Genomic DNA, 26,569 nt, shown 5'->3' with positions numbered 1-26,569 from the left:
CCAACATAAAAATCGACAGCCACACACATCTAGTTTATTTTATTTAAAATTTTACATACATTTAAATGTTCAATATGTTTTCCTCTCCCGAATCACTTTATGAAACCCAAGTAGACATATCCAGATGAATTCTATTAAAAGAAATATTATTTTAATGTTTACGAAGGATCCTACACTTTATACTCTTTTTGAGACTGATTTCCTGGACACTTTCAACATTATATATTTTCTCTCTTCTATAAGCTCATGTACAAATGAATTCCTATCTGATTCAGAATTACCAGTAAAGGTGTGCCTGTGTGTGAGCATGTGTATGTATTAAGTGTATGTGTGTGTTTGTACATATGTATGTGTGTGTGTGTATGTTCTGTATGTGTAAGCATTGCATTTACCCACTTTCCCCCACCTTTTATTGGAATTAGGAATTGCAGGTGCATATACTTGTTAATGTCCACTCTGAGGTGGCACACCACTTATTAATAAGAATTATGAGTTAATCACCTTTGCATCGATGGCTCTTAACTAGTTTTGTGTTGCCACGTAGTGCTGCTCAGGATGAACTCATCCAACAAGTGATGCCTTGTTTCTACTATCTTTATCTTGGGGATCTTCTAATAATAGAGCAGTTATTTTCAGTGAACCGAGAAAAGGAAAAGCTAAGAAAGGCTCAGGGAAGTGAAACAAAAGAGAATGCTCTTGTAGGGGTTGAGGAGCTTCTTAGAGCTTAGATGCAGGCTGGCGGAAATCCAGAGCACATGGGAACCATAATAAATAAATGATACCTTTTATTCTCTGCATCATAAATGACTGCACCTGACTGTTCAGCTCATGCTTCCTTTATAATTTTCTTCATTTCATGCCTTATATCCTTAATAAGATCAAAACGCCCTGGTGGAGAGATCATATCATAAATTCTTTTTGTACTTCTCACAGTGCCTTCGCAGTCTTGAAAGTATATAAAATTTAAGTAGGTGTGGCATTAAACTAACTGAAAGTTTATTATGTTTTTCCTTTGCACTGAAGTAACTACATATCTAGGCTTTTAGAAATGAGGAGAATGTTGTGATTTGAAGGGTTCAAAGTGAATCAGTTATCTACTCTTAACTGTATTAATCAGAGTCCCAACTGAAAAAGGTGACACGCTCAAATTAGGGTAATTTGAAGAAAGTTTCTGTACAAAGGTGTTACTTACAAAAATGTGGGTGGGGTTTTTGGGGATTACAAACAACAGTGAAATAACTTGGGCTTTATAATAGGGAAGGAGCTTTCCCAGTCTGAGGTCTAAGGGGCAATGGCAAAGAGGTGTTAGTAGAACTTAGAAAAAAGAGTACCATGTAGAAAAGTTTGTAGTGACTTTTGGTCAAAATACAGAACCAGCTCAAGGCAATCCAAGAGTTATGAAGTCAAGGAAATAAATACCTTGATCTTACACTTCTTCCTCTCTCCTATCTCCTGCCATGACTGCCTATTGGCCAAACCCAAAGGGAAGCTCTAGGTTGGAAACCCTCTATGGTATCATCCATACAAGTTAATGTTCCCATGCAGGAGGCTGGGTGGAAACGTGCAGAGAGTGTATTTGAAGGGGCACATGAATTATATCTGGCACATTATCTCTTATTAGAAACTGTCCTGATCCTTGAAATTTTATACTACTAAAAGGATTATTTTCTTTTAAAAAAATATAATAAATATATAGTTGAATGCACTAAGTCACATGCCTATGTGATGCCACCCCACTTTAATTGCAAAATAATGTTGCATATGCTATATCAGAGATACATACAGGATACAGTGGAAGGATACAGTCAGGAAGGAGGAAACAACTTTATTTGTAGAGACAGCAAGACTTCTTTTTTTTTTTTTTTTTTTTTTTTTTAAATTTTTTTTTTTCAACGTTTATTTATTTTTGGGACAGAGAGAGACAGAGCATGAATGGGGGAGGGGCAGAGAGAGAGGGAGACACAGAATCGGAAACAGGCTCCAGGCTCTGAGCCATCAGCCCAGAGCCCGACGCGGGGCTCGAACTCACGGACCGCGAGATCGTGACCTGGCTGAAGTCGGACGCTTAACCGACTGCGCCACCCAGGCGCCCCGAGACAGCAAGACTTCTGATGTGAGTAAGATCTTTAAAGATCTCATTAAAGAAAGGAAGAAGGAAATGTTATGCAGAGAGTGCAGGGTGAGTCATGAAAAAGCACATGACTCTGAAAAAAACAAGAGTAATAGAAAAGGAAAATTGGCCTTTGGAGTCAAACTGAACCCTGTTCACTGCCATTTATTAGCTTTGTGTACTGAGAAATGAACAAAACCTCCCCGATGCTTTGTTGTATCACCTCTGAAACAGGCACAATAATTCCTACGTCACAGGTTACTTGCACTGATGAAATAATATATTAAAAGAACCAATAATTATGTTCAGGTCCTAGGAGCACTCTCATTAGAGTCAGAGACCATCATTCCAAATAATTACCTGGGCTATAAAGTAATGGCTTGTTATTAGGCTGAAAAACTCTAGATTAAAAAGACAAACAAACAAATCAACAAAATAACTTTCCAGTTTGGAGTTACATGATAACTTATGTCTTGGGTGTAGATCACCTACAGCAGTAAGTAATCCTATTAGTTCCCTTTTATGGTTGTTCTCTGCTGGTATCTAATATTGGTACCAAATAACTTCCCCTGTCTTGGCTCACTTGTTACTTTGTAAATGTTGTAAAACCAAAAGTCTACCCTACATGAATTTCAATATATTTTAGGTCTAGCTTATGTGCATATTAAAGAGCAGTAAGTAATGACTTTGAATGAATGGAGTCATATAATTCTTCAATTTCTATTCATGTATTCAAGAAATATCTTTTAACTATTATAGTTAGTTCAGTCTTGCTTTCTTCAGATTTTCTGAATACGGTGAGGTTTTTCTATTATCTAAATTATCACGTTTGCTAACTTTGAGGTGTTTATGAACTGTAAAGCCAGTAAGTAACTGGCTTTATATGTTTTCTTCTTCTTTTTCTATATTGGTGTATATGAAGGTACATGTATGTGCCAATCCACTTAGTTTATGCCCTTCCCTCCACCTCCCCGCCCCTCACAGAAAAGATCCAGAAAGATAGCATATAGTAATTGCCTCTTTGGTAGCTTTCTTACATTACATTTGAAAAAAAATATTCCGTTATTTCCCATTGAGTGTTTTTTAGGAATCTTGCCTTTAGTTTATCAATATATGTCAATCAGTTTCCCAATCTGTACTCAGAGTTTAGCCAGATTTAGGTTGGCAATTATATATGAATTGGACTACCTGTCCCCAAGCGGCAATTGGTTATTGATTTCTAATACTACTGCATACACCTGCAGGTATTCATTAAATGTTAATTAATGATAGTATGCTAAGTGGAATTGATTTGCAGATTCTGGCTGATTACTCTTCTATTTAAAATTATGAGATGCACAGCATTAACCCGTCAGTAGATAGGATCAAATTTTAATTTATTGCATGTGTCTAGAAAATTGTAGAACTTTAAGAATTCAAAGAAGTATATATTTGTAGTAGATATGAAAGATACTACATAACAAAAAAGTGGATAGAATGTAAGACATCTAACAGCTTTTTCTAGCTTTCTCTTGCCTTTGTTTTTCCTTAATTTAAAAAAGTTTTCATTTGGATTCAGTTATGTAAAATTCATGTAAAAGCTAGGTAACTTTTTTTTAATTTTTAGCATATTTGTTTTTAAGTGGATAATAAATTAAAACTTTGAACTGCTTATTGTTGCCCTAGGTGATGTTATACTTTTCTTTCCTAAGGACAATTGCCTTTTTTTTTTTTTTTTTTTTTTTTTTGACGTTTTGGTAGTAGTTGCACATTAATTTGAGAGGTGAGAAGGAAGTGTTTTCAGTTTTATAATGTTTTTCTTAAGATGCTTCTCATTTGTTATAAGCAATTTTCTTTCTTTTTTTTAATTTTTAATGTTTATTTTTGGGAGAGAGAGAGAGGGAGGGAGGGAGAGAGAGAGAGAGAGAGAGAGAGAGATGGAGTGCCAGCAGGGAAGGGACAGAGAGACACAGAATCCGAAGCAGGCTCCAGGCTCTGAGCTGTCAGCACAGAGCCTCACGTAGGGCTCAAACTCACCAGCCTTGAGATCATGACACCAGCCCCCAGCCGAAGTTGGTCGCTTAACCAACTGAGCTACCCAGGTGCCCCTGTTACAAGTAATTTTCAAACATAAGACTCCATATTTTTTTTCAAGTGCCTGCAAATGGCTAGTGGGGGTCATAATTTTAAGGGATAATTTCAGATTTTCATTCATTTGTTTACTTAATATTATCCAGTATCATAAAATTAACGTTTTAAAACATCCAAGAAAACCCCACTATAATAATGCTGATATAATTAGCCAGATTGACTCATTTGGAGTAAAAAGAAAAGAGTTAGTATTTTAGTAAAATGAATTTGATATATTTCTGACATCAAAATTAATTTATGTCCATTAAGGTTGTTGGTTTTTGTTTTTTGTTTTGTTTTGTTTTTAATTATCTAAGTGGAGCTTTATATGTAAGGCAACACTCCTCAATACTACTTGTATTTAAATTAATACTCCATTAATTAAAGAAATTAAAGAAATAGAACCTAGAGTTTTCTAAGCCTTAAACTGTAGTTCCAATAATAGTAATAATAATCAATATTTATATTAATTAATAATTATTAATATTAATGTTTTATTACTATTATTTATTATTATTATTATTATTATTATTACTATCCCTCAACCTATATCTGGAGTTAGGGGTCTCATCTAATTGTCCCATTCTAATTCCTAATAATTCCAAGACCCTACAGAAGGAATAAAGGCCAGGGGTGCCTGGGTAGCTCAGTCAGTTAAGAATCCAACTCTTGATTTCAGCTCAGGTCATGATCTCATGGTTAGTGGGATTGAGATCAGCATCAGGCTCTTTGCTGACAGTGCAGAGCCTGCTTGGGATTCCCTCTCTCCCTCTCTGCCTCCCTCCCACTAGCTCATGCACGCAGGCTCTCTCTCTCAAAATAAATAAATGGATACACAGATAAATAAGTCAATATTAAAAAAAAAAAAAAAAAAAAGAATAAGGGCCACACAGTCACATGTTGTTCCATTTCGTGATCACAAAATAACATTTAGTTGTTTTTGGTTAAAGCTCTATTAACTTCTGAATTTGACAAATTAGATTTCCCTAAATATTTAAACATGTTCATGCACTAATTAAGATCCTTGAGCCATTTTATGTGTTTATTTCCTAAAATTTTATTTGAGTATAGTTGCCACACAGTGTTAGTTTCAGGTGTACAACATAGTGATTCGCCTTGTCTATATGTTATGCTATGTTCATCGTAAGTGCAGCTGCTGCTTGTCACCATGTGCTGTTACAATTATGTTCACAGTATTTATTATGCTGTGCCTTTTATCCCTGTGACTTATTCTTTCCATAATGGGAAGCCTGTACCTCCCACTCCTCTTCATCCATTTTGCCCATTCCCCCAACCCTTTCCCTCTGGTGATCATCAGTTCATTCTTTGTGTTTATAGGTCTGATTCTACTTTCTTGTTTATTCATATATTTTGTTTTTTAGGTTTTACTCATTAGTGAAATCATATAGTATTTGTCTTTCTTGATCTGACCTATTTCACTTGGCATTATACCTTCTAGGTTTATCCATGTTGTTGCATACCTGAGCTGTTTTAAACCATAATAATATATTTAATTCTCCTAAGTACTACTGCCAGCCTCCAAGGGAAACATAGAGATCTGCCAAAATCTTCCCAAGCATGTATTGAGTACTTACCAACCTATTATGTCCAAACACTTAGATTTCATAAATATTTTTCTTTTAAAAATTCAAAAAATCACTTGTGTTACTTGCATTCTGCACATACTCTATTTGGTTTTAAAATGCTCTTCAGGGGCGCCTGGGTGGCTCAGTCGTTAAGCGTCCGACTTCAGCCGGGTCACGATCTCGCGGTCCGTGAGTTCGAGCCCCGTGTCGGGCTCTGGGCTGATGGCTCAGAGCCTGGAGCCTGTTTCCGATTCTGTGTCTCCCTCTCTCTCTGGCCCTCCCCCGTTCATGCTCTGTCTCTCTCTGTCTCAAAAATAAATAAACACTTAAAAAAAATTAAAATGCTCTTCACCAACTGATTGCTTTTGAAGCAATACAATATGCTCCTTTCATAATATTTTTCCTATCTGACTCATTAACCCTAATTGTATGGTTATTATACTGATGATATTGAAAATTGATGGACTAACCCATCAGAAGTGGCAAAATTTTTGAGTTTCAGAAAATTTGGAAGGAAATTTTGATTTTTTTTAATGTTTAACATACATGTAAGACTGAATTAGGAAATCTTGACTACAAAAAGTCATGTTTTAAGACATAGATCAAATAGGGGCACTTGGGTGGCTCAGTTGGTTAAGTGTCTGACTTGATTTTGGTTCAGGTCATGATCTCACTTGAGTTTGAGCTGCACATCAGGTTCTGCACTGACATTGGGATTGTTTTTCTTGAGATTCTTTCTCTCCCCCTCCCCCTCCCCCACTCAAGCTATCTCTCTCAAAATAAATAAATAAACTTTAAAAAATAGATCAAATAATCTATAATCAGCGTTAGTGCAGTTATGTTTGTGTATTCATGTGTGTTTATTTTAAAAGAAATCATCCTAAAATGTACTCATCCCATCACCAATATGAGAATTAGAGTCTGCTTAGCCTTTCTGATAGTGTTAATCATTCTAAACTAGTATTACAAGGGTTTTGGATTAAGAAGCAGATAAGGAGTAGTATTCTTTACAGGAACTTCTATGTCCATAGTCAATTTGGGAACAACATGTGACTTTCTGGCCCCTATTCTTTTTGTAGGGTCTCGGAATCATTTGTAGTTAGAATGGGACAATGAAGTGAGACCCCCAACTCCAGACATAGGTTAAAGAACTAACAGAGTATACATAGAGACTCTTAAACATTTATTGAGAAAACAGCTAACACTTGAGGAAATCATAGAGTTAGTTTGTAATATGTTTATATCAAGCAAGTTAGGAAAATATTCACAAGTATCCTTACTAAAGGAAGTGACAATTGTTCTGAAACTATAATGTTCTCAGTGTTGGATTTTTGGCACATTATACAAATGTGTTCTCTGTGAAGCTAGCTAGAAGGCTGGGTTCAAATTCCAGACCCCTAAGGTGTGTTTTACGTCCTGCCCTTGCAGACATACACCCTAGAGCTGATGAAACACAGCAAACCCAAACATTAACTGTGGGAGACAAAGTACTGGACAGTTAAGCTGTTCTGACTGCAAAGTTAATTTTAGTGGTTTAAGAGAACAAAATTCAAATTCAAATCAAAATCAGAGCTTTTCTTAATTTTACACCATTACAATGATTACTATTTGTCATTTGTTTAGTGGAGTAACTTAATTTTTTCAAGTTTATTTATTTATTTTGAGAGAGAGAGAGAGAGAGAGAGAGAGAGAGAGAGAGAGAGAGAGAAACAGCACGAGCAGGGGAGAGGCAGAGGGAGGAAGAGAGAATCTGAAAGTGCAGAACCCAAAGAGGGGCTCAATCCTATGTACCATGAGATCATGACCTGAGCCAAAATTGAGTCGGATGCTTGACCAACTAAGCCACCCAGGTGCCCCTGGAGCAACTTAATTTTGAGCTATCTATCATAGCATTTTATCTTAAAGTATCGGTTCTTTTGTATATACCAAAACCCATTCTATAAAACTGCCTTGTAATATTAAATAATTATCATCTGTGGCAATTAAAACTAATATTGTGTGAAGGAAAATATCTCAAGTAAGTGAAATCTCCTATTGAGCATATACCAAACACTACACTCAAGTAAAGGTAGTAAAATTTAACTTTAAAAAATGATTTATGAACTTAACCCCATTCCTTCCTGTGTTGCCTGTAGGCAGAGCTGTGTAGAAACAACTGCTTAATGCAAGTTCCTTTTCTTTCGATGATTCTCTTCTAGATGTTTCAAATACTTTTAAAGTAAAAAACTTTGGGGAGAAATCAATTATGTTAACTGTCAACATGTATTGAAGTTTCTGAAGGTAGTGAGAGAATTAGAGTATGACTTTAAAGAAATATGGAGGCATCTATAAGCCTCCTCTCTCCCACCTCATTAGCTTTTCCCTCTCCAGTGAATAATGCCCATAAGCATATAACATTCTGTACTATTTCCCAAGCTAAATCCCTTTGGCTCCACAACTCGCCTACACATCCACTCACTACCCCCACTTCTGTGCCCCTATATACACTACAATGCCTAGAGAAGTAGTTTATACTGGGTGTTTCTGTTTTCTCTCTTCCATAATCTTACAAACACATTCCCACGATGATTATGTTTGTGCTGGTCTGATCAATCCTCCAAGGACACCGATAATCTCCATGTTGCCTAATCCAGTGTTCTCTGTGTTTCCTATACTAGTGTTCTATGCTCTCTCAGTCATCATTTTATCTTACCTCTCAGCAGCTCTTGACTCACCAGACCACTTTCTCCACTCAGACTTTCTGGTTTCTCTTCTGACCTTACTAGATGTACCTTCTCAATCTACTTTGCTAATTCCTCTTCCTTTTCTCAACCTTTAAACATTGCAGCTCACTTGAACTGCATTTTCTCTATTCTAGAGGCAGTATTCCTTAGGTACATCATCCAGTCCCATATTTTTTAGACTACTGCCACATGGATGACTTCCAAATCTGCATTTCAGTCTGGACCTCACCTCTGGATTGTAGACTTTGTTTTACTCCCTGCTGTATCCTCAGAACCTAGAGTAGTGACAGCCACAATACAGGTGCTCAATGAATATGTGTTGGGCAAAATAATCAATGCTCTGCTTTACTTCCCAGGGATATTGTAAAAACCAAATGAATCAAGGGATATAAAAGTAACTTGCAGGGGCGCCTGAGTGGCTCAGTCGGTTGAGGGTCTGACTCTTGATTTGAGCTCAGGTCATAATCTCATGGTTCATGGGATCAAGCCCCAGATCAGGCTTTGCACTGACAGCTTGAAGCCTGCTTGGGATTCTCTTTCTAACCCCCCCCCCCCGCCTCTACCCTGCTTATGCTATCTCTCAAAATAAATAAATAAATAAATAAATAAATAAATAAACAAACAAACAAACAAACAAACATTAAAAAATAATCTTGCAGATTTCTATTATTCCAAAACAATAAAAAGAGGGAGATACAAGAGAATTTTCAAAATGGATTTCATCATTCTAATCTAGATCTTCAAAAGTGGCATGTCTTCTCAAATTCAGTGTCCTTTTCACTCTTCAAACTCTGGGCATCAGGAAAAGAGGTGTAACAAATCTGTATTCAGATACAAAAAGAAGCGCTCTAATGTTTGGCCAGATAAAAGTATGCCGTCTCTAATGTATGAGGCCCACAAATTTACTAGACTCAGTAATCCCAACTTGAGTGATATGTCCTTGCAAGCTAGTTGCAAAGTGTTAATTATTTACAATGAAAATAAGCAATTAGATAAGTTATATGACCCATAGCTTTAAAGCTTAGTACTTTGTAGCTGAATGGGTGTCACTGAAAAAATAAGATATAGATATAAGCTAACAGGAAGACTGGCTAAAATATGTAAATTCTAAAATTTACAGTCTCTGCCTGTTAAAGCAAACTGTCAGGGTGCCTGGGTGGCTCAGTTGGTTAAGCGTCCAACTTTGGCTCGGGTCATGATCTCACAGTTGGTGGGTTTGAGCCCTGCATTGGGCTCTGTGCTGACAGCTCAGAGCCTGGAACCTGCTTCGGATTCTGTGTCTCCTCTCTATGCCCCTCCCCCACCTGTGCTCTGTCTGTCTGTCTGTCTCTCTCTGTCTGTCTCTCCCTCTCTCTCTGTCTCAAAAGTAAATAAACCTTATAAAAAATGATTAAAGCAAACTGTCTTACAAGAGTAGTGGTTCTCATGGTTTATGATACATTAGAATCATCTGGCAGTTTTCTGCATCTTACAGCAAGGATTGCATTTCCCACCACTGCAGTCTCTGATTCAGTTAATTTGAGCTTGGGTCTAAGAATTTGCATTTCTAACAAGTACCTTCCTACCTTCCTGGACATATACACTGTAGTATCATCACACTTTGAGAGATTCTGCAGTAGAGGGTTTATTTACATGTTCATGGGGAGTATAATGTTCAATATAATTCCAAAATATTTCTCCTAAAGTTTCCAATATTCGACTCATCATTTGTGCTGTGTATTAAGGGACCTCCTAATAGACCAATAATTTTAATTTTAGACTTATTTAAGCCAGTAAATTCTCTGCCTTGCTTCTTTGACTATGAATGACGTTCCATTTGCTACAAATGGGTGATTATTGACTTGGGTCTTGCTTTCCTTTATGATTCCAGTCTGTATCATCATTGTTGGAGTAACACTGATCTAAATATACATGACATTTAGTCTACCTGCCTGCCTTCTATATCAATCAGGTGAAATTTTGAATTCAATGATCTCTTAAACTAGCCAAGCTAAATTAGAAGAGGGCACAAACTCTGGAAGCCTTGGCTCTGCCAGGGAAATATTCTATCTATTTCTTGGAAATTTCGATTAGAACTTACCTAGATGATAAGAAGGAAGTGGCTAGATTCTGAGCCTCTGACATAAGTGAAAGCCAAAATATATTCTTGGACTTAAATTGAGATTCTATTCCAGATCCAGTACAATTTGGAAAACAAATATCCAAAATGTAATAAGTTATATCATGTTTATACTTAATGTACTTAGCACAAATAGAAGGTATTTCGAAAGGATGAATCCAAGAATGTAAAACTTAGTGGAAATATAATTATGCCTATTTGAAGTTTTACAATTTTAATTCACTATTTAAAAGTAAATTGATCACAGTTGTACTTTTAAGAACATGATCAATATGAAAATCAATAGTTACTTAAAAAATAAATCAAGTTACTTTCCTATAAAAGGATTTTTCTTTACAAATATATTCAGAATATTTTTTTCAAAAATAAGCTAGCCTTCTGCGTTTTATTTTTTTTTAATTTTTTTTTCAACGTTTATTTTATTTTTGGGACAGAGAGAGACAGAGCATGAACGGGGGAGGGGCAGAGAGAGAGGGAGACACAGAATCGGAAACAGGCTCCAGGCTCTGAGCCATCAGCCCAGAGCCTGACGCGGGGCTCGAACTCACGGACCGTGAGATCGTGACCTGGCTGAAGTCGGACGCTTAACCGACTGCGCCACCCAGGCGCCCCTTAAAGGATTCAAATTATGTTTCATTTACTGAAAAAGTTAGAATCAAGATTATTATACGTGGAAATAAAAATAACAGCATAGCATCCCATGTCCCAAACAGGACTCCTAGTATTTTGTGGTATTATTCATTCAATTAACTCACAATAATACCAGGAGGCAGGTGCTGCTAGCACCCTCAGTTAAACATGAGGGATTTCACAGCTAATCAATGACTAATTTGAACTTGATGAGTCTGGCTTCAGTGTCTGACTCTAACCTATTTTTAGTACTTCTTGAATGACATGTCCTTGTAGGAACTATTTGTTTTTGCAGTTTGATCCAGCTAGCACTTTGGTCTAATATTCACATTTGCTGACACTTTTTATTGTGAGGTTTGAGGAAAGGCAAGTCAGAAGAAACTTGTACAGTATAAAATGTTTATGTCAATGCTTTCTATATCTGTAGCCAAATAGACAAACTTCCAGCAAACTATTTCTAAACTTAATGATTAAAAATCTACCATAAACAATAAATACCAATCGATCTATAATTGGTTTAAATAGTATGCATTTCTAGTTACTTTCATCTTAAACATAAGTTAGCTATATACATAATGTGGTGTGATTCTTACAATGAGATTATGACCTAGTAAGGATGATATAAGAAATATGTAAAACAGTATTATAAAGTACTCGTGAGATTAAAATGTAGCATTAATTTTATTATAATGCAAGATAACATTTAGTAATGTGTTTGCTGTATGGTAGTGACTACACACTACAAATAAAATGATGGTTATTTCTATTGGGCCCTTAATTAATTCTCATTTTATGATTTAGGGGTTTTAAAATATTCAAGATCTCATTAGAGAGTAATGCAACTTTTTTGTTGACAATATGCATTGAAATTTTGCCCTTCTGATACTTAAGAAATTAACCTCTGAGGAAGAAATACTTGGAAAAAAAACTTGATTAGCAAAGCATATCAAAACTCTTATTCTTCAGATAACAATGTCTCTATTATACACAAAACAATATGAAAAATTAAAGATGATATTGATTGTGAGACCAATTTGTTTTCTGGCCTTATTTTGTAAACTATATGCTGCTTTTTTATTTTTGTTGTTATTTATTAAGAAGTGATGGCATCCATAGAAGCCTATAATTTGTAGTTTATACTTCACATAACTTTGGTTGATTTGCAAATATCAGTCTCCATAAAAGGGAAGAAATGTTTTCCCATCTTAGTAATTTTCCACTGATATCCTTCAGAATTTACTTTATATCTTGCAATTTATCATTAGAGTTCTACTGCCAATAAAGACCCAAACTAAGTTTTGAGAGAAGTAATGCTTTAAAAAAGTAAAATAAAACCTTACAATTGTGTGAGTGGAAATTAGTAACCCTAACTAGAATATAAAATATTTTCATGTAAGCTAATAAAATAAATAGTATAATATGCCTCGTTTTGACCTGATTTACAATTAGGAGTGAGGAAACATTTTGCTCCTGAAATTATTAACAGTATCAGAGGTGTTCACTGAAATGTCCTCGGGTCTGTACCATGAGCTATGCTTGGAAATGAACCCAAATGTCTATACCACAGTTTCCCTTGAGCAACTTGATTTAAAATTTAAATATGAGGAAATATTTTACTGTATATATTTAAACGTTTTTTTACTCAAGTTGACATACATATAAATACTTTGCTTCTGAATAATTGTTTTGCTTTTTAGTTCATAATTTGGACAATTTACAAGTATTTTTCTCTAAGGAAAAATAACAAAAATCTACATTGGCAACTATTTTGGAAATTTCCACACAATAAATTCAGAAAAATAATTTTTTAATATATTTTTTTAATAAAGGTAATGCACAGGGGCACCTGGGTGGCTCAGCAGGTTAAGCGTCAGCTCAGGTCATGATCTCGCAGTCTGTGAGTTCCAGCCCCACCTTGGTCTCTGTGCTGACAGCTTGGAGCCTGGAGCCTGCTTTGGATTCTGTGTGTCCCTCTCTCTCTCTACTCCTCCCCCATTCACACTCTGTGTCTCAAAAATGAATAAATGTTAAAAAAAAAACCTTTTTTTTAAGAAAGGTAATGCACATAATAGTAGTAGTCTTGTTTTCACTGAGAAAATCCTAGTGACATTAAGTGGTCTGTGCTCTGAGCAGCACTGGCCACCTGTCCCAAATCTTCCTTTGGGGATGTACTCAAGGACCAGTATCTGGGAAAAGAGGAATATGAGGTTATAGGTAAATTAATAAGAATTCAAGTGAGCACTCTTAAGCATTACTGGGTGACATTAGTGACAATTACCTTTCAGCTCACCTTGGCTTTTTATGGATTAGTACTTTCATGACCATTTCATTCTGATCATATGCTCTTTTCAATAATGTTTTTTTCTCATGTAAAATAATACCTGATAGAATATCTGGACTAATGCATGAAACAACACATGGTTGAGCATCTGGAAGATGCAGAAAGGTACAAAAAGAGTGCAAAGAAATTCCCAATCCTATCATTCAGAGATAACCATTGGCAAAATTACTGTGTATTTCTATGTAGTATCTTATTTATCTAGCTTTCCTTCTATATGAAAATTGAGATAATATCACATGTAAAAATGTGTATATTTCCAAAGACAGCCTCTTTAACAAATGGTGCTGGGAGAACTGGACAGCAACATGCAGAAGGTTGAAACTAGACCACTTTCTCACACCATTCACAAAAATAAACTCAAAATGGATAAAGGACCTGAATGTGAGACAGGAAACCATCAAAACCTTAGAGGAGAAAGCAGGAAAAGACCTCTCTGACCTCAGCCGTAGCAATCTCTTACTCGACACATCCCCAAAGGCAAGGGAATTAAAAGCAAAAGTGAATTACTGGGACCTTATGAAGATAAAAAGCTTCTGCACAGCAAAGGAAACAACCAACAAAACTAAAAGGCAACCAACGGAATGGGAAAAGATATTTGCAAATGACATATCGGACAAAGGGCTAGTATCCAAAATCTATAAAGAGCTCACCAAACTCCACACCCGAAAAACAAATAACCCAGTGAAGAAATGGGCAGAAAACATGAATAGACACTTCTCTAAGGAAGACATCCGGATGGCCAACAGGCACATAAAAGATGTTCAGCGTCGCTCCTTATCAGGGAAATACAAATCAAAACCACACTCAGGTATCACCTCACGCCAGTCAGAGTGGCCAAAATGAACAAATCAGGAGACTATAGATGCTGGAGAGGATGTGGAGAAACGGGAACCCTCTTGCACTGTTGGTGGGAATGCAAATTGGTGCAGCCACTCTGGAAAGCAGTGTGGAGGTTCCTCAGAAAATTAAAAATAGACCTACCCTATGACCCAGCAATAGCACTGCTAGGAATTTATCCAAGGGATACAGGAGTACTGATGCATAGGGGCACTTGTACCCCAATGTTCATAGCAGCACTCTCAACAATAGCCAAATTATGGAAAGAGCCTAAATGTCCATCAACTGATGAATGGATAAAGAAATTGTGGTTTATATACACAATGGAATACTACGTGGCAATGAGAAAAAATGAAATATGGCCTTTTGTAGCAACGTGGATGGAACTGGAGAGTGTGATGCTAAGTGAAATAAGCCATACAGAGAAAGACAGATACCATATGGTTTCACTCTTATGTGGATCCTGAGAAACGTAACAGGAACCCATGGGGGAGGGGGAGGAAAAAAAGAAAAAAAAAAAAAAAAAGAGGTTAGAGTGGGAGAGAGCCAAAGCATAAGAGACTCTTAAAAACTGAGAACAAACTGAGGGTTGATGGGGGGTGGGAGGGAGGAGAGGGTGGGTGATGGGTATTGAGGAGGGCACCTTTTGGGATGAGCACTGGGTGTTTTATGGAAACCAATTTGGACAATAAATTTCATATAATAATAAAAAAAAAAAAGAAAAAAAAAAAGAAAAAAATAAAAATAAAAATTACATGTTTACTTTAAAAAAAAAAAAAAAGAACTAATTTAAAAATGTGTATATTTCCTTTTGTGTAATAAAAACTCATATCAAAATCCTATTTTAGTGGCTGCATCATAGGGAACATTATCCATATTCCTATAAACAATGAACATATATATTTTGACATATCGTTTCCAATATTTCTCTTAAAATTTAAAAAAATTCTATGCAGGGGTGCCTGCCTGGCTAGTCAATAGAGCATGTGACTCTTGATCTCAGGGTTGTAAGTTTAAGCTCCACATTAGGTGTAGAGATTACTTACAAATAAAATTTTTTTTAAAATTCTATGCAAAATTATTCATAAATATTATCTCTTAAATTGTTATTATTTTATAATTATTAGAGGAATCAAACTTTTCATATAGTCAATGGAATTGTACCTCTTTTTTAAATTAACTATACATTTACCTTATTGTAGATTTCTTGAACCTACCTTTTAATTTTAAATTAAGCTTTTTCTTAGCTTATTAAATTCATTAAGCTTTTTTTAATCTACCTTTTAATTTTTGCGAAAGTTAATTATGTCAAGTATTTATTTTATTTCAGAAAACCTATTTTATTTCTGGAGAAGAAAGATTTATATCAAATGCAAATATACAGAAGACCCCCAAAAATGCACATGTATTTTCAATTATATATAAAGAAGTAAAATGGAATGATGTGACCTGCTCAGTTAACTTAAAATCACAAATGCTTGAAGTGTTAACACTAGCACCAAGGCATTATTACCTTCCCAAGCTAATATCTAAAGGCGTGAACAATTTCCTGAAACATATGTCCTATAAAAATATGTGCAAATCTAAAGTAGTATTAAAAATTAAAAATAAAGCTGCACAGATATTTATTAAATTAAATATTAATTTAATATTAATTAAATTAAATTAAAAATGGAAGCATTTTATTAAAATGGAATTTTAATAAAGCAGAATTAAAAATGGAAGGCATACACTGGCTTCAACAGGTATCATATCACATACATATACACATAGACACATAGGGATTGAAGATAACGATGACCCTGTTGCTCCAGTGATAATTAGATCTCAAGACTGCTTTTTAAAATTTCACCTTTTTAAAGAATTTTAGGTCCACAAATGGTTAAATGGAACATGAAGCCCTATAAAGGATTCACAAAGAGAGTGAAACTTGATTCACATGGTTGAAAGTCAATATTGAGTTTATTTATTTATCAAATGATATATCATTAAGTTGTTTTTGAGCCCCTTCAATTGCAAAGTACAGTACCCGCCCTTAGAACTGATGGGTTTTGAATTAGAACTGATGGCATCTCTAGTTGGAAATCACGTATTTTCAGTAGAGTGTCTAGTTCATGTTTGTATAAATGTCTCCAATTGTTTTAATTGCATTCGTAGCAAAGAGTCTATATTTCCACCAAGACTGGTAAATAAAATTTTTAAAATATTTTCCCCTTGTCTTGTTAATACACTGAGGAATTAAGGTCCATATCCATGGGTGAAATTCACAGATGGGATTTCATATCTGTGATTGGCAGTCTAAATGAGACTCAGGGTCACGCATACAGCACCACTGGCAGAGATAGAGAATCAAATGAAAAGTCAGGGGATAATGGCCAGTTGTGCTTATCATTCTCTTTCTTCCCTGCTTTCACGCAGAAACACGCTCTAGTGGCTGTCACTCACTCATTACTAGGCTGTCTCTGCCTGGGCTGGGAGTGACACAGCAGGATATTGCCGCCCGAATTACTAAGCATCCCTTAGGCAAAGACAATAATTAAAATATTTTCATTTCACAATGGTAAATTTTTGGCTAGTACTATGGTATAAATGGGTAAGAACACAAAATAAATTATTAGTACTGCGCTGTGTCAAATGAAGCCTATTTTTCTTTTGTCATTTAGTTTTTTCTGCTGCTTTTATGTTATACGGCCACATGCATATTAACGTTGGCATATTTACATATATGTACAGTATATAATTTTAATGTGCATTGTTATGTATCAAGTAAAGATAGCCTTTAAAATGATAATTATATGTATAATATATAATGACATCATATATATATGATGATATATATATATATATATATATATATATATATATATATATATAATTGACTAATTGTTTCCAAGCACCTGCTACACATAATATCTCTAGGGTCAAATTAAAGTTATTTTTTTTTAAGTTTATTTATTTATTTATTTATTTATTTTATTTTATTTTATTTTTGGGACAGAGAGAGACAGAGTATGAACGGGGGAGGGGCAGAGAGAGAGGGAGACACAGAATCGGAAACAGGCTCCAGGCTCTGAGCCATCAGCCCAGAGCCCGACGCGGGGCTCGAACTCACGGACCGCGAGATCGTGACCTGGCTGAAGTCGGACGCTTAACCGACTGCGCCACCCAGGCGCCCCTAAGTTTATTTATTTTTGAGAGAGAGACAGAGACAGAGTGCGAGTGGGGGAGGGACAGAGAGAGAGAGGGAGACAGAATCTGAAGCGGGCTCCAAGCTCTGAGCTGTCAGCCATCAGCACAGAGCGAAGGATGGTTGGGATGGTTGGGCGGGGGGGGGGGGGGGGGGGGGGGCCTCCAAAACTATGAGCCGAGCTGAAATCAGTCACTTAACCGACTGAGCCACCCAGGTGCCCCTCTGAGGTGAAGTTAAATATAATATGTTCTTTTTGCATTTGTAGGTGTAGTAGCCATTAAATGAGACTGAATTGGTGTTTGCAGCATTTCTCCCTTAGCCTAACACAGGGCTAATATTCTTACTTTATTTCATTGAATTCTCACAAAAATATACTATAACAGTATTTTTATAGCTAAATCATAATTAAAAACACTGAGTTTGCAAAAGTTATGTAATTTCCCAGAAATTAAGCAGCTAATATAAAATTACAGGTAGGTTTTCTGACTCCTGAACTGGCGCTTTTTCAGATACAAGTTACTTAAAGTGATGACTGACAGAGGATAAACCTACAGGTGTAAGAGGGTTATTGTTTCCCAAACAGTGAGGTGTTCTTTATAATGTGAGAAGTTTAGTCTTATTTTTTCAGGAATTTTGTAAATGTTAAGAAACCACTTTGCTGTGGTTCCTCAGCCCCTCCTCCTACTTCCATCCAGTTGTATTAAAATGTACATCACCGGGGCGCCTGGGTGGCGCAGTCGGTTAGGCGTCCGACTTCAGCCAGGTCACGTTCTCGCGGTCCGTGAGTTCGAGCCCCGCGTCGGGCTCTGGGCTGATGGCTCAGAGCCTGGAGCCTGTTTCCGATTCTGTGTCTCCCTCTTTCTCTGCCCCTCCCCCGTTCATGCTCTGTCTCTCTCTGTCCCAAAAATAAATAAACGTTGAAAAAAAAATTAAAAATTAAAATGTACATCACCAATTTTAGTTGTTCATCTGATAAGCTTAAAGTTATTTCACTTCTCTGACCTTTCGCCTGTTCTGTCATTTACATCAGTGGTAGAATAACTGTATTTCTCAATCTAGGACAGCTGTATAGAATTCAGAGGTTGCAGATTCAATGCCTACAACTTTCACGGCTATGTGCAAGTTGGGTTGGGTGGGAAAGAACAGTGAATGGTGATCCTATTGTGAATTGGAGCATGCAAGCTCCTCATGAAGGTGTTCAGATCCACTTAGAAACCAAACAGCAAGGTTTCCATCAAACACAACACTTGCATATGAATCAATTCAACCCAAGGCTGCAAACCTACAACGCTTAGTGTTCACTTAGTGAATAGTTAAATATTCATAGATATTTGGAGCACCTTAGAAGTTAGTATAATACTAAAATATTTTCAGAATTCAGTTAAATGTTCCATTTCCTTAATTATTCCTTCCATGAACAACACTAATTATTTTCGAAGAAAATGAAGCAATATAATTGCTGATACATGTCTTTAACCACAAGATAGGAAATAAGAAAAACCATGCCTCAAGACCTCTTTCAGGGTCATATACGGTGATGCCTGTTTTGTCAATGAGAAAATTGAGTCACCAGGGAAATGTAAATGCTATAAATCATCTCTAAGAAATTAAATCACATGCATCAGACGTCTGGCACTTCAAAGTTGATATTGGAGACTATAAAGGTTTAAAAGTATATGGGGGCGCTTGGGTGGCTCAGTCGGTTAAGCATCTGACTTCAGCTCAGGTCATGATCTCACAGTTCGTGGGTTCGAGCCCCGCGTCGGGCTCTGTGCTGACAGCTCGGAGCCTGGAACCTGCTTCATATCCTGTGTCTCCGTCTCTCTCTACCCCTCCCCTGTTCACACTCTGTCTCTGTCTCGAGAATAAATAAACATTAAAAAAATTTTTTTAAGAATATGGGTTGTTCTTTTGGAGGGTGAAATAAGAGAAACCATCAAGCTTTTGCATGGAGGCACCACTGGGGTTTCAAAGCTCACGCTTCGGCGTGAGGGCCATCTAGGGGTTTAATTTATGGGCAGGCTTGTGTGTTCTTCTCTTTTCTTTGTTTGCCCACCCTGCAGGTGTGTTCTGGGAGCAGAGCCTTATCTTTCAGGATGGAGGAATACAGGAGGACCTCTGGGTCAAAAGTTTTACATGTGGTTCTTTTCCCTTTCCTAGAGCTCCCCTGCTTACCCATGATATCCTGGTGGCCTCACTGTGTGTGGACTAAGAAGTACTTAGACTGCTCAGCACTTGCTTCCAATGAATATCCGGACTCTGTGGATTATTTCTCCATCTTTCATTTTGCTTTGCCAATTCTCCTTGTTCAACAGTGCAGTGTGAATAGATTGGATTATAAGTTAATGCAGACCTATGGACCGTTGCTAGGACAAAAAGGCAGGCTTTGTTTGGGGAATGACATTTGTTCTCCAGTTTTCTCCTGGAAACATAAGAGCCTTTCCTTTTTAAGCAGATTTTTTTTTTTTTCATACTGAAGCCATGGTAAATATTTCCAATTGATTGGGTAGGCACAGTGTACATTTCAGGGACTCCTGCTGCTGATGAAGAAACTTCAGCTGAGCATACACTCATGTGTTACTGTCTTATAGGAGGAGATCGAGATCGGATGACAGCAAACCATGAGAGCTACCTCCTTATGGCGAGCACCCAGAATGATATGGAAGACTGGGTTAAGTCCATCCGTCGAGTCATATGGGGACCTTTTGGTGGAGGTGAGTATATATAGAATCATGGAAAAACAGAAAGGTCAGCCAAACCTGTTCATCCTTTCTCTGCTCCCAGTTGATGTTATTATCAGCTCCTATTTTCAAATGGATGAGTATTAAAATAAATAGTAAATTATACCATAGTATTGTTAAGGTATATATGTAAGTAACTCCCAGAAGTTAAATTTAGATCAAATATCAATAACTGATCTTTTTCTATGAATATCTTGAATTATGAAAAGGGATGATATGGGTTTTTTTTAAATTTTTCCATTTCACTAACAATAAATAGTTATGGGAATGATACTATAATATAGATTAGTTAAGACCCTGCAGATATGGGGCAAAGCATTTTTGACTAGGATCTTTGGAAGGGATCGTAGCCCCAAGATGCGCAGCGATATCAAAGAAGAATAGCAATGCTCTAGATGATAATCCACTGATTACTAGATTAAAAAAAATGCTTTGTGATCTGACAAGTGTTTGTGGATTTGATAAGTTTTTAAAAATCTTAGTTAATATAGTTTTCAGAATGTGCTCAAATGTGAAGAATAAACTAACTGGTGCTGTAAATAGAACTAAAAGGAGGAAGAAAGGGTAAAAGAAATAATCTTTGTCTATCAAGGAATATAAAAGAGATAAAATAGATAAGCAGATATGATGTAAACAGAAAAATTATTTAAAGTAAAAATTCAGTACTGGAAACCAAATCAAGAAGAGCTCAAAAAAAATTTATCTAGAGCCAACATGCACTTCCCAAAATGTAAAGCCTAATTATTTTATGTGGATGTAGCTAAAATAAATTATATTAAATCAAATTCATATTTAGCAAACCGATTATAATTCTAATATTTATTTTATATTCTCTTTTGTGTATTGGCAGCACCCTGAATTCAGAAGTGATTCTTTTTTCCCTTAATATATTAGATACTTCTTAGGCTGACTCCCCATTCTACATTTTAGAATAACTTCAAAGGTGTACTTTAAAAAGTTGGAAAGTTAGGTTTTACCAGGTGAATGATACATGTCTGGAAATTGTCTGTTTTCTAACAGTGTCTTCTGTTGGGCAAGGGGGAGGTTCCTAACCAGGGCAACTATTCATCCCAGTTTGCCTGGTAACAGTCTGGTTTACAACTGTTGTCCCAAGATAATTATTGATAGGGCTGTTTTTCATTTTCTTGATGTCCTAGTTTGGGTGGCAACTTATATGGTCACCCTATTCATATACAAAATGGCTAGTAAATGACTGTGTAAAGCATTTGAAAAGTCCTGTGGGATGAGACACCCCCCCCCCCCCCCCCGGCTACAACATTAGTGGCTCATGATTATTATTGAGAGGTGTACTCAGTCCTCAGTCACTGTCATTTCTAAAGGCTCTCTTCCCCCTGCTATCAAATTTCTGGGGCTTCTGAGTTAACGGAGTCCCTTAATATCTGCTGAAGGAGGTATTTTTGTTCAGGGATTATATCCATCAAGTGTGCTATTCTCTCCCTTTCTTCCTCATCCATCTGTCCCTTTCTTAAGAGAAATGAATGAGATCCAATTAGCTTTATCAAATCAGTGGCCACAGGAGTTCCCACCAGCCCAGGAGTCCCAGAAGTTACCCCAGTGGGACTAGACAACAGCTCTGAGCTTTATGTAAGTCTTCAAATTTATGAACTTGGAAGGGATGCTCTAGTAGTTGATAGGTTTATATGTACAGTCGTCCCCTTCATCTGCAGTTTCACTTTCCATGGTTTTTAGTTATTCATGTCTACCACTGTCCAGAAGCAGATAATACTCCTTCTGACCTATTATCAGAAGGTCAATAGTAGCCTAATAGTGTGTCACAGTACATATGTCATTCACCCCACTTCATCTTATCACATAGGCATTTTACCATCTCACATCATCACAAGAAGGGTGAGTACAGTACAAGATATTTTGAGAGGAAGCAACCACCTTTATTACAGTATTGTTATAATTATTCTATTTTATTGTTAATTATTATTTTTAATCTCTCACTGTGCTCAATTTTTAAATCAAACTTTATCATGAGTATGTATCTATAGTAAATAACATAGCATGTGTAAAGTTCAGGCATCCATCCACTGGGAGTCTTGGAACATGTTTCACACGGATAACAAGGGACTACTGTACCTTATCCTATGGAATGAGCTTCAGGGATTTCGTAAGTGCTTGATTGAAATTTACTTGTAAAGACCTATATTTTAGCATAGAACACTTACCATAGAAACAATGCTCCTATAAAAAAATTTCTACCCTTTTTGTTTAACTGAAGAGTGTTATGAGATTGCAAGACAAGCTTTTAAAGTACTCATTTACTTTACAATAAATCCTTTGTGATTTAACTGAACATTAGAATTTTTAAAAGTTAATACAGAATATAGAACCAAACTGAATATTGACATTGATAAAAGATCACAACTGTCACCTATAATCTAGGGTTTTTAAATGTTTGTATTAACATACCCCCTCCCTGCTCTTTGATTAAATTTTAAAGAAATATTAAAAATTTGAGTTTCAAACACATTTATATAACTGGAAACTCTTTTATCTATCTTATCTATTAGGAGTCCACTTAACATTTCATTGAAAATATGTTTTTTACTGATAAAGAATATTTTAAAACCACTGTTTTAGTTCAATGCCACGTTCTGTGGATTAGGTCATTGGGACCCAGGTAGGGTGAGTAACTTGACAAATGTCAGCCACACTATGAATAACAGAACTGGGAAGACAACCCATGGCCTCTGGCTTGTGGGCTTCCTCCTGCTTTCTTGTGCAATAGTGTGACCTATTACCTTTACTGTGGGATTAACAAACCCACAATCACAAGCCCATGCCTTTCTGATAATAAAACTTGTACTTACTGGTACATGAAAACAAAACAAAACAAAAATTAAATTGTAATAATTAAAATAAATATGTTTTTTCAAGTCCTTCAAAAATACCTAAATTGATATCACCAAGAAAGTGAAAATGTAACCAACAGATTGGGAGGAGGTATTTCCGGATCGTATATCTAATAATGAACTGGGATCCAGAACTTATAATGAACTCTTACAACTCAGTATTAAAGAGAAATTAAAAATTGGAATCAGTTTGACTCCATTAAAAGATGGGCAAAGAATCTGAATAAACATTTCTCCAAGGAAAACATGCAAATGGCCAAAAAGCACATGAAAAAATGCTGAGTCATTAGTCATCTGGGAAATGCAAACCAAAATCACAATGAGATAACACTTAATGCCCACTAAGATGGCTAGAGTCAAAAAGTCCAATAATAAGTATCGATGAGGATGTGAAGAAATCAAATTGCTCCTATGTTGCTAATTGGACTATAAAATGGTACAGCTGCTTTGGAAAAGAGTCTGGCAGTTCCTCAATCAATTAAATGCAGAAGTATCATATGACCAGCACCCCTCGATAGATATATACCCAAGAGAAATGAAAACATATGTCCACACAGAAGCTTGTACATGAATATTTATAGCAACATTATTGCTAACAGCCAAAAAGTGGGAACACCCAAACGTCCGTGTGGTGTATCTACACCAGGGATTATTATGCAGCCATTAAAAAAGGAATAAGGTAGTAATACATGCTACAATGTGAATAAACCTTGAAAACATCATGCTAAGTAGAAGAAGCCAGTCACAAAAGGCCACATAGCATATGATTCTGTTCATATGAAAATACAGAACAGAGAAAGCGAGACACAGATCAATGGTCACTTAGTGCTGGGATAGGAATGTTGGAGGGGATGGGTGATAGCCCAAGATGTGGGATCTCTTTTTGAGGTGATGAAAATATTCTAACACTGTTGATGGTTGTATATATCTGTGAATATGGTGGAAATCATTGAATTGTACACTTGAAATGGATAAATTCTATGATATGTGAATTATATTTCAAAAAAGCTGTTAAAAATATCCTCAACTGCTGTAATTGCCTTTCATAAGAAAATATATCTCTCGGGGCGCCTGGGTGGCGCAGTCGGTTGGGCGTCCGACTTCAGCCAGGTCACGATCTCGCAGTCCGTGAGTTCGAGCCCCGCGTCAGGCTCAGGGCTGATGGCTCAGAGCCTGGAGCCTGTTTCTGATTCTGTGTCTCCCTCTCTCTCTGCCCCTCCCCCATTCATGCTCTGTCTCTCTCTGTCCCAAAAATAAATAAACGTTGAAAAAAAAATTAAAAAAAAAAAAAAAAAAAGAAAATATATCTCTCCTCCCTAAGTTACGGAACCCAAGCCTGTTAATCCTGAACAAAGACTTCATAGATTCTAATCTCCCTCCCAACATTTAAATATTGCTATGGTCATTGATTAAATGGTATCTGTAAAGACATTTGGAAGGTGACGTATCACTCTGATTTATAATTTCTGTATACCACCTTTGGATACATTTTTAATGTGTTTATTTTAAAAAGAGCATTGCATTACCTATACTGCCATTTCACAACATGTGTTTTAAAAAGTTAAAGTTTTTCATGAGACACCTAAGCTTATTTTTGTTCAGGCTGCATAGATATGTAAAATATTCCCTTTTTACCATTACAATAATAAGACATTTTATTAAAAATAGGAGACACCCAAGGAGATTGCCAAACTTTCAGTCTCTTAGAAATGAAAAACTATTATGTGAAAATCATGGCTTTGGAACTACAGGTCTTTTCTTTTTATTTAATAAAGAAAACCTAAAACATAATCAGATAAGAGAAGGGAACCAATGGAAATGGGAGTGAACATTCACTTAACAACCTAACCTGATAACAAAATTCAGTATTGAATCTAGATACTTCAGCTTTGTGTTATCTGCTTAAAACCAATTGTAAACAGTTGCTTCCCCATTGGTAATGCTGAGAGGCATATGGTTTCTGCCTAAAAGTTAAATCCAAAAGTTAGGATGTCGAAACATTTATTTAGCTTTGGGAAAGTTTAAGGGTTTTGTTTTGCTGGTTTGTTTACTTTTTTTACAGTTTTGTTGTTGTTGTTGTTGTTTTACAATTATTTTCCATTGTTTTGGGGGTCATATATATGGAAATACCAAGCACAGGATCTAGGAAGAGTGTGAATCCATTGAGTGTTCATTAGGTCTGAGTGGTTTGCCTAAGTTTAGCTACTAACAAAATTAGGTTCCTCCTGTATTTCTGTCTCCTTACAAAAAAAGTCGAGTCAGAGACCCATCGATGCAGTAAAAGTACTGAATGTGAATAATCCACATGATGAATAGCTGGCATGCAGTCAAGCAGGGGTTAATTAGGAGACAATGTGGTCTTGCCTCTGACATAGACAGCTGTGTGATCTTGGATAAGGGGTGTTTACCCCGGACTTTCAGTTTCCTTGTTTGTGAAATAAGAAAATTGGACAAAACCATTTTAACTGCGATTCGTTCCAGCTCCAGAGTCCTGGGGTTACATGTGTTCACTCCATGCCAGTACTCAGGTCAGTGAAGTTTGCGGCTGGCGAGGTGTTTCCCAGTCTGGCATTGTCACTGTCTTGTTTATACTGAGTTATACTGTGTGCTTCCTTATTTTTCTAGTAGCATGCAGTGACGCTGAAGGGAAAAACAAGTGTGAAACATAGGAAAGACATAACTACTAATGATTCCTTCAGTGACAAACCATAACCAATCTGGGCATGCTGGTCAGAGTAATGATTTTTCTAAAGGGGGTACCTTTGTAGTACCCTCAGTTTTGTAGTGTTCCTGTCAAATGGCTAGAAAGGCACACAGAGACCTTTGGGGGTCAGTTGGGGTTAAAGCACTAGCATTCCACTTCTGCTCATGGAACAGCCAGGTGGATGAATGATTAACCCAGTGAGTAAATTGTTCAGTGGGTGGGATTGAGAGTCTGGGTAGACATGGGGTCTGGGGTGGAGAGGGTGCACGCCAAGAGCAGAGGAGAAAGTTGAAAACAGGATTGGTTTTCAAACCGTAACCAGAGAAATATATGTATGTATAAATATGTATAAACACACACACACGAGTTGAGTTGACTTGTTTTATGATAATTGTACCTGCAAGTTCTCTGTTACCAGATTGAGAATATTTTTCTATTTCAGACACACACGTACGTACCAGTACAGACACATATGTTTTAGTGATATGCACATTTAAATCAGCACTCACAAATAGATTCAGTCAGAAAATCTCTGAAAAAGTCTTGTATAGGAAGAGAATAAATGCAGGAAGGAGGGGGTGCAAGTTCACCCCCTTG

The 26,569-nt window shown here is 36.4% G+C and overlaps 1 protein-coding gene across 8 annotated transcripts in view; it reads left to right on the top strand.

The window, feature by feature from the left end:
- The window catches only part of ARHGAP24 (Rho GTPase activating protein 24), a 674,755-nt gene that overhangs the window by 582,425 nt on the left and 65,761 nt on the right, over positions 1 to 26,569 (top strand). For all 8 annotated transcript variants that reach the window (XM_045473451.1, XM_045473448.1, XM_045473450.1 and 5 more), the window contains one exon: positions 20,237 to 20,359. In XM_045473451.1, the coding sequence (XP_045329407.1) occupies positions 20,237 to 20,359 (123 nt within the window). The remainder of the gene's footprint in view (positions 1 to 20,236; positions 20,360 to 26,569) is intronic.

This window comes from Leopardus geoffroyi, chromosome B1 (genome assembly GCF_018350155.1).
Source record: "Leopardus geoffroyi isolate Oge1 chromosome B1, O.geoffroyi_Oge1_pat1.0, whole genome shotgun sequence".
In the NCBI taxonomy this organism is placed as follows: Eukaryota; Metazoa; Chordata; class Mammalia; order Carnivora; family Felidae; genus Leopardus; species Leopardus geoffroyi.
Note: the sequence above shows the minus strand (reverse complement) of the source record. Positions and strands in the feature narration are given on the sequence as shown.